Below are 12,868 nucleotides of genomic sequence, written 5' to 3' on the forward strand. Positions count from 1 at the left end.
GTGGAGGAGACTGAAGATCCTGTGTTTGAGGCTGATTTTGATGTCGACATGGCTTTAGCGGGGGATGAGGCAGATGATGTGGCGGCATCAGAACCAGGATCAGTAGCGGCATCAAGGAAAGGCAAGGATCCAATGGAAGGCACTAGTCGTGCAGGTCGACAAACTCGTGCTTCCATTAGGTCCACTTCTATTGTCGTTGGTGGCATTGATACTGAGGTTGCAGATCAGGCTGAGGCATCCTTAGACTCTGAACCAGATGATGTCTATGTAGCTCCTAATGATGATCCTGTGTCTAGTAGTGGTGATGGACTTGATGATTGATCATGTGTACACTATAGACTTGTAGTAGGCCAATGGCCTCATAGCTTGCAGCGTTGTTTTTGGACATTATAGGCCATTTAGAGCCTCATTTCTTATGTATTTTGCTATTTTGTCGATGATATGTATTGTACTCGGTGCCATTTTGATATATTCACCTTTACATGGTATATAAATGAGCAAACTTTGCATATTTTGTCTCTATTGGCTTGGAATCATGGTTTTACATCTTAAAAATAGTTTTGTTTCATTAAAAATGAATTATTTAATGTATTTTTTTAAAACCGGTTCGTTTAGACCAAACCAGTCCCGGTTAGACCGGTTTCGGTCGGTAAACCGGTTCATTAGGTGGACCGGTCCGGTCACCGATTCCGGTTTTAAAAACATTGGTTTGGCTTGGCCGTGGCCTTAAAATTGGACAATAATAATAATAATTTGTTTGTTTATTATTATTTTTCCTTAATTTGTAACTCTAATCTAGCCCCCCTAGAGCTGTTTAAACACCCCCACCCCCTCTATTTCACTCACATTATTCATTCGAGTCTTTTGCAATTCTTGAGTTGAGTTCGATGAAGAGAATTCAGAGAGTTTTTTGTAGGGTTGTTCTGAGGGAGATTTTTTGCAGATTTGAAAAACTGATTGGAGTCTTGGTGAGCTGTCAGGTTGATTACTAAAGGAGATTTTCAAGCTACTTAAAGAATTTTTTTTCCAGAGTTCCTTGGGTTTTGTTGAGTTGGTTGAAGGTTTTTTTTATTTATTTTGTAGGGCCTGGTACATAGTTGATTTTAGAGGATTTTGGAGTTGATTTTCTCCATAAAATTTAGAGGGTAAATCAAGATAATTTTTGCCATCTATTTTTGTTTCTTTTTCTCAAAAAATCAGTTCTTTTTTCCTTAAAAAATTTAAAAATCCCAACATTTTTATGCAGGTTTGTAGGGGCTGCTACAAAGTTGATTTGGGAGGATTTTGAGCTGATTTTGTTTAGAAAATTAAGAGGGCAAATCAAACTATTTTTTTCAACCATTATTGTTCTATTTTTCCCGAATTTTTTTAAAACCCTAGTGTTTTTATGCAAAATCCAAATTTGTATTTTTTTTCTCAACAATGTTGAAATTTGCAGGGTTATTTTGAGGGATTTCATTGACAAATTTGTGAGGGAGATTTTGGAGTTGATTGAAGATTTTATTTTATGATTTGTGGGAGCTTCTTCTCTTCCCAAAATTTACAGATCTTCTCCAGGTATTTCGTGGCCTCTATTCCTCTTTTAATTTTCTTTAAAAAACGCCATAGAATTCTAAAAGTCTTAGGGTTTTCTGTGCAATTTTTTTATTTCTTCTTATAGAAGTTGTCATGGTCCACAAAAACAAGAATGATCCAGCTTGGGTTCACTGCCATATAAATGAACAAGGGATAAAAGTTTGCAACTATTGTGGGAAGAAAGTTAAGGGTGGGGGATCCATAGAATTAAAGAACACCTAACACATTGGAGAGGGCAAGTAAAACCTTGTGAAAATGTTTCTGATGATCTTAAAGCAGAGATGCAAAGTCTAATTGAAGCCTACAATGAAGAAAAGAGGAAAAACAAAAGAATTAAAAAAGATATAGGCAAAAGTCAAATGGATGATGCTATGCTTAGTGACCCTGATTTTGAAGAATATATGCCTAGTTTTGAAGATTCCTGTAGTTTTCCTACTAGAGTTGGCGAGGATAGTTCTGGCCCTAGTTCAAGTGCTTTTAACTTGAAGAGGAAAACGACCCATAAAGGGATTGACTCCTTTGTACCCCGCACCACCACCCTTGGTTCTCAACCAACCCTTGATGCACATGAATATATATGTTTTTAATTTAAAATATGAATATTTTGTGTTTTTGGTATATTTTTTTTTGTTAATTTTTGTCCGGTTCCGATCGGTTCCCATCCTCAAGGTTTTTCAGTTCGATCACTAGTTCAGTTTTGATAACATTGATATTAACATCTACAACTAGTTTGTAAGCTTTTCTGAGTTTCTCCTAAGATGATTAAGGTGTTAATGGCAGAATTACGAGACCAACCCATGCCAAGCTATGTACTCAAACTTCAAAGTAACGTACTACCAAACTGATGGCGACTCCTCCAAGCTCAAGCTCAAGACTCCTCCAACACAATGACTTGTTCGACGTTGACTCCTTTGGCTCCAAGCTGCGACCGAGCAATGTGAATGAAATATCAAATGAGGAAAACGAATGAAATGTCAAAAGTGAAATGTAGGGTAGCAATTAAAAGTTAAAACGAAAAAGTGAAAACCTTAAAGTTTAAATGACTATTTTTAACCACGGAGATTAAAAAAATCCGTTCCCAAGGGAGCTTTTTTGCAAGGATTCGTTTCTGGAAATCCATATACGGATCATGATTTTATCGGATCCATATCCAGATTTCCAGAAACAGATCCAAAAGTGCCAAAAAAAATTAAAACATGGGAGAAAACGGATTCATTGTTCTTGTCAACATTGAAATGCCACAAATATGCTTTCATGCTGTTTTCATACCGTTTCGTACCAGAATCCATTTCTGATTCGGCGAACAACGTTTCCAACCATATTCTTAGGCATTTCCGGTAACTTAGGTTGAAATGATGGCGATGTGACGACCCACTATTGGATTTATTCTATTGACAATTAGTACCCTCATTTATAAACTAACTCATTTTATTGATTGATCAAGCATGAGAAATGCCCAAGGGAATTTCTCTATTTTGCTCTTCTTGTGGATATTTATTTTGCGACACTTTTCTTGGAGTATTTGTTGTTCGGTTGTGGTGATGTACACCTCCCTCTCTGGCACACCTACTAGTATGATCTATTGTCATGATTACTATTTTTATACTTTTTATTACATTATTTATGGATTACAATTTGCTAGTTTGTTCACCATAGATCGACTATCTTATGATATTAACATAACTCCTATCAAAACAATGGAAATTTGGGTGCTAGATCTACATACTCAACAATTTGAGACACATGCAATTAATTGCCCCACTTGAGGGAGTCAAACTATGACCATAAATGCCTAGGACAGTGTGTCCTCATGCATGGATGAGATCATTTGGAAATTGGAATAGAGGACACACTGTGAGAGAATCACCACATGCATGCATGTATGCACCTTCTTGCCCTGGAAATTACGCCTTCTAAATCTTGGAAACTCGCCCATGCAATGTGCCCTATTTAACTTTGGGATCCATGTCTTCTAAAGATGGTGCATGCATGCACCTTACTCATCATTGGATGTCTACATAACAATTTTTCCACCATTAGAGACTCTCTAATGTGAAAGATTTTTCTAATACTCACCAAGCTGTTAAAATACATAGAGAATTCCTCCATTTATAACAATGTAGGAGGCCCAGTGTCGGCTAAATATAGCTATGACAACTATTGCAAAAATACATATAGAAGTCCTCCATTTATAATAATGGAGGAGGCCCATTGTCTACTAAATATAGCTATGACAATTGGGCAGATAACCCTACGCGAGCTTATAGATTACGACACTTGGCTCATTGGAAAAGACCAATGCCAACATAATGTGTCCTCTATTACAACAAAACAACCTCCACACATGTTGGAATGGATTTGCTAATATGTGCTGCTTTGCTAAAAGGAGAATCACTTAGGCACAATAGGTAAAACTAACTCTCCCTCTTTGTTAGGAGGGCGTTCTCCACAAAACCAAGTTTCTATTTCAACATTTCAAACTTTTTCTTGGCCATAGGCTTGGTCAAATTATCTACCACCAACAAATTAAATGGAACATACTTAGGAACCGTAACACCCTTTTGAACTTTATCTTTGAGAATTGAATATCACCATGCTTGGAATGATATTGAGATATTGTATGCTTAAAGAGTGTAATGCAAATTTGATTGTTGATGACAACAACCGTAGGCTCCAGCATTTGATTTGTCAACTTTGTTATCAACTTGTGAAGCCAAATGGCTTCACAATGTAGAAGTTACCCAAAACTAAGTGCAACTGCCAACTTCATCTTGCTAAACTAGGGAATCCTACCCAGTGTTATTGGAACTTGTTAAGTTATGGTATGTTCTATGCTTATAACAGTTTACTTCTTTTTCTTATTATATTCCACCGATTAGCAATCACATGTACATAAAGTAAAGTGCAGATAGAACATTAAACGATTGACAGAAAACAAGCCAAGACAAGAGACACAAGATGTGGCGGCTAGCCAGGGACAAACCCCACAATGTGTGGGGAAACCCTTTGATCAAATCTTCTTTTATCTTCAATAATTCAGCAGAGAGAAATAGTACAATAAATCTGATTCATATCAGCAGTAGCAAACCCTAGATCAGTAGCATCAGCATTAGCGACTTCATTATCAAACTAGGGCAGACCATATCTCACAAACCGACAGTCGGATTGACTTCATTCCACCACCAAAATTTTCGGCTTCCAGAGGAGGTTCAGATGAACCTACAGCGCAATTTAGATGAGGAGATCTTCTAGGCCACGCAAGTCAATCTTTACTTCTGCAGTTGCAGCTTCAGTTTCAACAGTTTCCGGCTTCAAACTAGGGCAATCGATATCTTGCAAACCGTTCGTCGGATTGACTTCATTCCACCACCAAAAGTTGCGGCTTTCAAAGGAGGTTCAGATGAACCTATAGCGCAGATCCAAAGAGGAGATCTTCTAGGCCACGCAAGTCAATCTTTACTTCTGCAGTTGCGGCTTCAGTGTCAGCAATTGCCGGCTTCAAACTAGGGCAGTCGATATCTTGCAAATCGTTCGTCGGATTGACTTCATTCCACCACCAAAAGTTGCGGCTTTCAAAGGAGGTTCAGATGAACCTACAACACAGATCCAAAGAGGAGATCTTCTAGGCCACGCAAGTCAATCTTTACTTCTGCAGTTGCAACTTTAAATTGAACAGCTTCTGGCTTCACATGTGTGAGAGAGAGAGACCCATTTCAGCGCAGTAGAGAAGAGACTCATATCTGCGCAGTAGAGAGAGAGAGATGTGATGAGATGAGTGTGTCCAAATGAGGAAAAGTCCTCTTATATTTATACACAACGTTGGTGGGTGAATAGATGCGACTGTTGGGCTTCTGAGCCTACGAGTTGTAGGTCGGCTTGATAATAATTCCATAATCAAACTAAATTCATATCTCCATGAATACTTATCGGAATTGGATGATCTTTATATCAATCCTACACCTCTCGACGAGAGGAATCTAATAAAAATATTATTAGCCATGAATAAGATGACCCACATGAAGTTTTGCCCTGGTTGCCAATTTTAACAGAACTGGACCAAAATCGGTGGAACTGATTGGTTTGATTTGTTCGGGGGTCAAACTGGTCTAGTTCGAGGTTTGGAACCGGAAATGACCGATTCAGTACCAAATTAGCCAGTTTTGTACCAAATTGGCTGGTTCTATACAATGTGACCAATGTGATTGTAAAAGTGAAATTTTTAACATTACCATTAATTGACTCAGGATGTTTGAGAGTGGTTTTGACTTCATTGGATTTCATATGGAGAATGTCAATTTTTTTTTTTTTTTTTGCTTGTTAAGACTAACCTACGCACCCACGGGGATTTGAACCGGTGACCTATCGCAAGGAGTGCCCTAACAGCGCACCCATTCACCGGCAATCCAAAGCCCCGTGGGAGGAGAATGTCAAATTTGAGATGTTATTCAAAATCTAATAGTTTTTAGGATTTCGGGATTGTAATGTTTCCATTGGATTCTGTTGTGTGCCAGGGTATGGAATTGGCATTTAACCAAGAGCACCAAGCCTTGGGTGTTAGTGGCATTCACTGTTGAACTTGTTAGAAAATCAGAAAGGCAAATTTTTTATCCTATATAGATAATTACTTGTGATTCTTTTATCTTTATGTTCTTCTTTATCTCTTAGTTCATTAAGCAATTACCAAAACAATAACACAAGGACAACAGATGTAGGCAGACAACCAGGGAAAACCCCTATATAGGGGAAATCCTAGTCGACAATTCTTCCTTCAATAGTTTCTCGAGATAATCCAAGACTCTAGACCCAGACAAAGATTCCCTCCACACCAAGTCAGCCCTCAATCCTTCTTGCAAATGACAACCCTTTACAAGCAACTTTGACCTGGCAGCATTAACAACAGCTTCGACCCAGTAGCAGTAGCAGTAGCAACTACTTCAATCAAACTTGGAAGACCTTGATATCCCTTAATACACCTCGGAATTGAGTGAGAGATGTCCCAAAATTTTGATTTTGAGCCCTTCTATTTTCCTCTAGAAACTCTCACTTCTTTCTAGCTTCTTTTCCAGCCCTTAGACACTACTCCAGCTTTCAACTTCAAATATCGAACTATATGAAAGAGAATGAGATGCTCCAAATGAATTCGAACTCCTTGTATTTATAGCCCTTCTGTGAGGTCGAATTACTTGTCTTGAGGCCAACTTGGTGTGGAGGAGAATAAATTCATTTTTGATTCAAAACTCATTCTTTTTACAGGAACCGAAAGCCAAAGAAGGGTCTCTTTAAATGTACAATGACTCTAATGACTCAGAATAAATCTTAGAAGTCCTTAATGGGGACTTTGACCTACAACATGATGACCCAAGCATGAAAACCATGCTTTAATAAGTCATAAGAATAATAATAAAAATGATTCTTTCATTCTTTTGATAAGTACATCTCAAATACATTAATGAAGACCAAACCTAGTTACAAATTTCAACACTCCCTCTTAACTAGGGAGGTATTCATCAGTACAAGTACAAGTAAGATCTCAGAACACATGAACCATGAAGAACTTTAGGCACCGCAATGCCATGGACTAGATTCTTGACCATAGCAATCTATCCAAGGTCTTCCAATAGTTTAGGTACCATGATGCCATGGACTAGATTCCTGAGTAGGGAAATCTATCCAGGTGAGACTAAGATGGACTAAAGCTTTTACTCTCTCTAGGTACCATCAGGCTTACTTACTAACCATCAATCCAAGCATCTAGGTGTGTATCCGTGGTCAGAGCTCCATGACCAATGCCACCCTCCCTACTTCGGGAACTAGACATCAACACAAAGTGCCGACCAGATGTCCTTCTAGACAATGTCTCACTCCTAAAGCCTCAACTTCCTGATTATTTCAATTGGTAACAAATCCTGCCCGATCAGATAGATCGACAATAAATCTCTCCAATCAAACTAAGAACAACAAAACCACTTCTAGAATTTTACACTTAATGAAAAAGTTTATGGAGTTTCAAGGATGCAATTAGTTAATCCTCTAGGAACATTCATTCATTCTCCATCAAATGAGTAACACGTGAAAAATTCATATGATTTTCATTGGTTCAAGCAATTCTCATTAATTAGGGCACATTTATTCATCATACGAAAGATTTCCATGCATTAGACATTCATTAAAATAGAAACATAGCATCATATAACACTTACAAGATGAAGAATGTATCCATCCACAATATTGCCCAAAAGAAGCTCCAAGATAGGCAATGAATTTTTCCAAACATTATAATTCATGAAGAGACATCCAATTTCGTCCTCTACTGCAGATCCGTATTCTTTTTACAAGAGAGATCCAAATCTAATTGATGATGCTCAACAAATGAGGCTCATTTCTAATTTATATGAGCCTCCAATAGTTCACATGGGTTTAATTGTTAGTTTTTGTAGCATCAGAGGTGTTGTAATCTCGAGACACAAGAGTTCTTCAAAACCCAGAGATCGTTTCTAGAAATTCAACCTAGAAGTGTCTCAATTAGATTATTAACCAATTTTTTAATATTTCCTAAGTCTAAACTTCAGAAATCTGGTTAATTAATTAGTATTAATTCAGAAAGGTGGGAATTATTTAGAAACTTAGACGGATTGATCCAGAGGAGTCCCAACTGAAGATTATAAGAGGAGGTCAGGTAGATGGAGAAATATACTGGTGAGATCGATTTCCTTGGGCAGTTCGATTTTCTAGAGAGAAGCAACAGTTGCTAGAAGAGTTCGTGCTAGAGAAGGGAAGCAAAGACAGAGAGGGGTAGAGATAATGAGTCCAGGGGAAGTTTTCTAGTCCCGGAGAGTCCGAAAGAGGAGGTCGAGATTTTCTCCAGGAGGCTGCGCAAAGCCTCAAGAGGGAAATTCAATCTAGTTGAAGAGGAAGACGTTTTCAGTTGTAGAGGCCAAGAAAGTTTTCCAGAGGGCCAAAGAAGCATTTTCCCAGTCAGCAGCATGTAGGACGACTAGATTGGCAACTGATTCAGGCAGAGGGTTTGAGGGATTGTGCTAGGTTGATGCAGGGCCTGCGCAGCGCTGGTTGGACGACTAGCTTTTCGGAGGCAGTCAAGTGTCAGGATTTCTCAGAGGGAGGGTAATTTCCCTCAGAGAATTTTTGCCAGAATTTCTATTAGATAGATTTGCCAATTTGGCGATATTTATTGTACTTAAAATTTCTCACCGCTGCTTAATAGTAAAAACCCTCAGCTGTTGCATGATTTTCCCACATTGGGTTTTTTTGGGGACATTTGTCCAAAAATAAAAGTGCCATATTTTTGTGTGTGCACCAATATTTTCTCATTTTCTAGTTTGTCTTCCACTATTTTTTATTTGTGAAGATTGCAGTGATTAATTCTTTGTTGTCGTAGCAATAAACTACTAAATTAATTAACAATTAGAATTCCAATTGCTGCAATAGTTAAATTTTTCACATGGTATTAGAGTGATTTTGACTAGACTAGGAAGCTCAAAAGTGGAGGAAGAAATTCGTTGTTTAGAGGGAGCAACAGGATGAATTTCTAGGGGCTGTGAAGACTTAAGCCGGATAATGCGAATTGTTGGGTAGTTCGATTTTTCAGTGCAGATTGGTAGAAAAATTCTGCTTGCCAGTTCAAGTGATTCCAACAGGTAGAAGGGCAATTGTAGCTTTAGTTTTCACTGTGCAGATTCCTTGTTTGGGTGTAGGAGGGTTTTGCAGCAGTTTGCAGTAGCAGAATCAACGCGGGGTGGAAGAGAAAGTGCACAAACAGAGGGAAATTCTCATAGAGGGTTTCTAGTTTAGAAATCCAGATTTCCAGTTGGAGTCGGCAGTAGCTGCGGACATATTTTCACTCTAGAAGGGAATGTGAATTCCAGATTTAGTAGCGTGCAAGAGAGAGAGGGAGTTCCCATTTTAGTTTCAAAGATGGCCACAATTGGGTTTAGAGATCAGGATAGGTTGGAGGGAGCCTCCAACTATGTCATTTGGAAGGCTAGGATGTCGTTCTTGTTAGATGAACATGGCCTGAAGACCTATGCAGAGTACGTTGTGGCAGTTCCAACCGATGCAGATAAGCTCCAAGAATATAGGAGAGAGATGGCAAAGGCGAAGAAGATGATCTTGGATGGAGTCCGAGACCATATAATCTCACATATATTTGGCAAGGACACTGCCAAGTAGATGTGGGATGATCTCGCTCATCTATATCAGAATCCTTCGAGCAATGGAAGATGTTCCTCCAAGAGAAGCTGAGAAACATTGTGACACAGAAGGGTGAAGGCATAGATCCCTTCCTCACTAGAATTCAGGAAATTCGAGATCAACTTGAAGTTGTTGTGGAGACGCCTCAACCTACAAATCTTGTGCGTTTAGTCCTAAACAATGTCTCAGATGAATGGGAAGCCTTTGTTCAAGGCATTTTGTGACGAGACACATTACCAGGGTGGGACAGGGTATGGTCATACTTGCAGCAGGAGGAGATGAGGTGAGCTCTAGTAAAGAGCTCCATCAACGAAAGCAACAATAAGGTTCGAAGGGTGAGAAGGAAGAGGAGAATGTGGCTTTTTCATCAAAGGGTCCTAGTAAGGGACAGGGGGAGAAGAAGAAGAAGAAGGACCTATATCTAAGGTTAAGTTCTTTAGGTGTGGCGAGTTTGGCCACTACAACACTCAGTGTCGTCTCAGGAAGAAGGACAAGCAGGACTAGGCGGCAACGTTTGCAGCGATAGACAGATTATCCTCCAGGTTGGAGGAAGATTTTGCCATGTTTGTAGCTATACCTCCAGGAGTGAGGTGGGGCGATATGGAGCTATAGTCCTGGAGTTGCAGAGATTGGGCGAGGTCCATTGAGGTGTCTTCCTCATCGATCATTCCCTTGCTATAGGGGCCCACAGTATTCAGTAGCAGGATGGATTGGTGTTAGTAATGCAGTCAGATTCTAGAGTGACAGTTGTAGACATTCGTGGTTTCTTAAATGATGTAGAGGACACTCATAGGGGCCCTAGGAACCAGGGTGATGGCCATAATGATAAGAGGTAGAGCTCATGTTTGTATTTTTCCCACGCGCTAAATTTTTATGTCCCAACCATATTTTGCATTTTATGGTACATTTCCTATTATAAGTGGCCAAATCATGCTTTTAACTTTCATTTTAGCGGCATCAACAACCAGGGCATCGTTCCAGGCCTGACGCAAGGTGTGGACAAGGGGAAGGGGAGGCTAACTCCTTGTGGACCCGAATGGGAAATACGTGAAAGGGGGTTATAATGAGTAGAGGGGAGTGATATATATGGTGTCGGGAAGCGGGACAACAGAACCAAAATCGGGGTTTCCCATGGAGTGTTGCTCCTAAAGCTAATAGGCAATAGAGGGGATCCCACAGGACTAGGATACAAGACTAACCTCTGGACAGAGGGACAAGAGTACAAACCATGCCCATTCTTTCCGCCGAGTCCCCCGACTAATCCATGTCCAGATGTGTCCATGATAAGTAAGCAAAAATACCCGATTACATAATGAAAGGCCATACCTTCAGTGTTGGAAGGCTCACTTTCAAACATACGATCATAACAAATGGGCGAGGGCACATGATAGCTGGCTCAAGTGGCGGAGAATGGTGGCACATCGAGTTATCTGGTGGCTGCTGGTTGCTGGTTGAAGACAAATCTCAGAGAAAATTTTCTCCTATAGTGGTCACCCACTGGTGGTGGGTAACAATCACTAAGGAAGATTTTTAAAGAAGGCTTGTTAAAATCTAACAGGTTCTAGGGGATAGTCGATTAATTAGGCAGGCTTGTAATATAACTTGAAATAAAATTTATTAGGAAGTTCAAATAATAAATAACATATGAATATCAACAATGTAGATATATCAATAGATTCAATAAGGTATATCCTGCAAGGAAAACATGAGACCAATGCCTTTAAATATAATCTTGTAAGAAATATATGCTCGAAATAGAATTACAATACTTGCAATGAGATATTACTTTCAAGTTGCAACAAGTTGCAAGAAATAAGACAAACTTTGAGATATGAGCAATTTAAATGGAAATAGATCTTGCAAGTAAATGAAACTTGTACTTGAAAATAAATGGCTTAAATATAATGTAATGACATCACATGACAATTAACATGAGCATGAAAGTGAAATAGACAAGTACAAGAATACAAAATGAAATGCTTGCACGTGAATAAGATACTCACAACTCAACTTGTACAATAACCAATTATATGCAAGGTGAAACAAAGTTATATTTGAGTGTGTGATGTAAAGAGTGGTGTTGGTAAATTTTATTTAATGCCTATTCTAAGGTGTGGCTTCCCCTCAATTCCTTCAACTTGGTAAGGACTGAGGTGGTTGCAAGAAGGCTAGGATGAGGAAGCAATGGCTTCATTAACGATACCTATCTAGTACTTCAAGACAACCCACATGCCTTTGTTCCTACAAGGGACCTAGCCATGCATGAGAATTGTGAGGTCATGCGTTTTATGTTTCCTCAAAACTCAAATTTAGGGAAATTGAATGATAGTTGAGGACAAAACCACTAAATGCAAATGAGATCTGAAGTAAAACAAGTGCTTAGTGACACGATTGTTTATGAATTTATTATGTCAATTATAGCTCAATTACAATATCACACTTGTTTGAAATGATTAGATATGAAATGAAAAATAATTAGACAATGTAGTAAACAATGAGGTTAGTGATATACCGTCAATAAGATGAATTATATCAGCTGTAAATAGATCGTATCTAAGCTAGTAAATTAGCTACAAAAATTAATATACTTGAATGTTCTAACTAGCCTAATGAAAAATGCAAGTTAGAAATTAGATGTGGCAATGCTAATGCAACTAGATGATGAATTGAACAAGAAACTAATCTAGCAAATCAAGTGCAAAAATGTTAGTCACTAACTATCTAAAAGGGCTCCTTCATTGTTCAATAAGCTTGCAGACTTTATATCTGGGAAAGTAAGAGTGACACTAGCAATATTGCAATGTCTAATCACGAACATCTCACAAGCCCATTGAGGGACGTCTTGTGCCGGTAAACAATCTGAACCAAATGAGGAGATAGGGATACCAAGGTGAAAACCTCAAGCTCCCTCAAGAAGAAAAAATATTTTATTATTCTTTGAAGAGAAACCTTGTTGTAGAGAAGAGAGGGTTTTAGATTTTGAAGAGGGTATACAAATAAATTCTCCAAGATCAAATCCTCCTCACAAATTAAAAGAAAATGTGAAAAATGTTTACAGTTCCCTTTTGCAAAATTTACAATGATA

General features: G+C 38.7%; 1 protein-coding gene across 4 annotated transcripts in view; it reads left to right on the forward strand.

Moving 5' to 3' along the window:
- Nucleotides 1-12,868, forward strand: part of LOC149190273 (uncharacterized) — a 140,195-nt gene that overhangs the window by 116,382 nt on the left and 10,945 nt on the right. The window contains exon 4 of one of the 4 annotated variants that reach the window (XM_089412090.1): nucleotides 1,439-1,557. The exons of the other annotated variants lie outside the window; for them this stretch is intronic. Within the exon in view, the coding sequence (XP_089268216.1) occupies nucleotides 1,439-1,511 (73 nt within the window). The 3' untranslated portion in view covers nucleotides 1,512-1,557. The remainder of the gene's footprint in view (nucleotides 1-1,438; nucleotides 1,558-12,868) is intronic. 4 annotated transcript variants of the gene reach the window in all.

This window comes from Pinus tabuliformis, chromosome 3_1 (genome assembly GCF_031772625.1).
Source record: "Pinus tabuliformis cultivar Carrire ecotype Pingquan chromosome 3_1, CPIR1, whole genome shotgun sequence".
NCBI lineage: Eukaryota > Viridiplantae > Streptophyta > Pinopsida > Pinales > Pinaceae > Pinus > Pinus tabuliformis.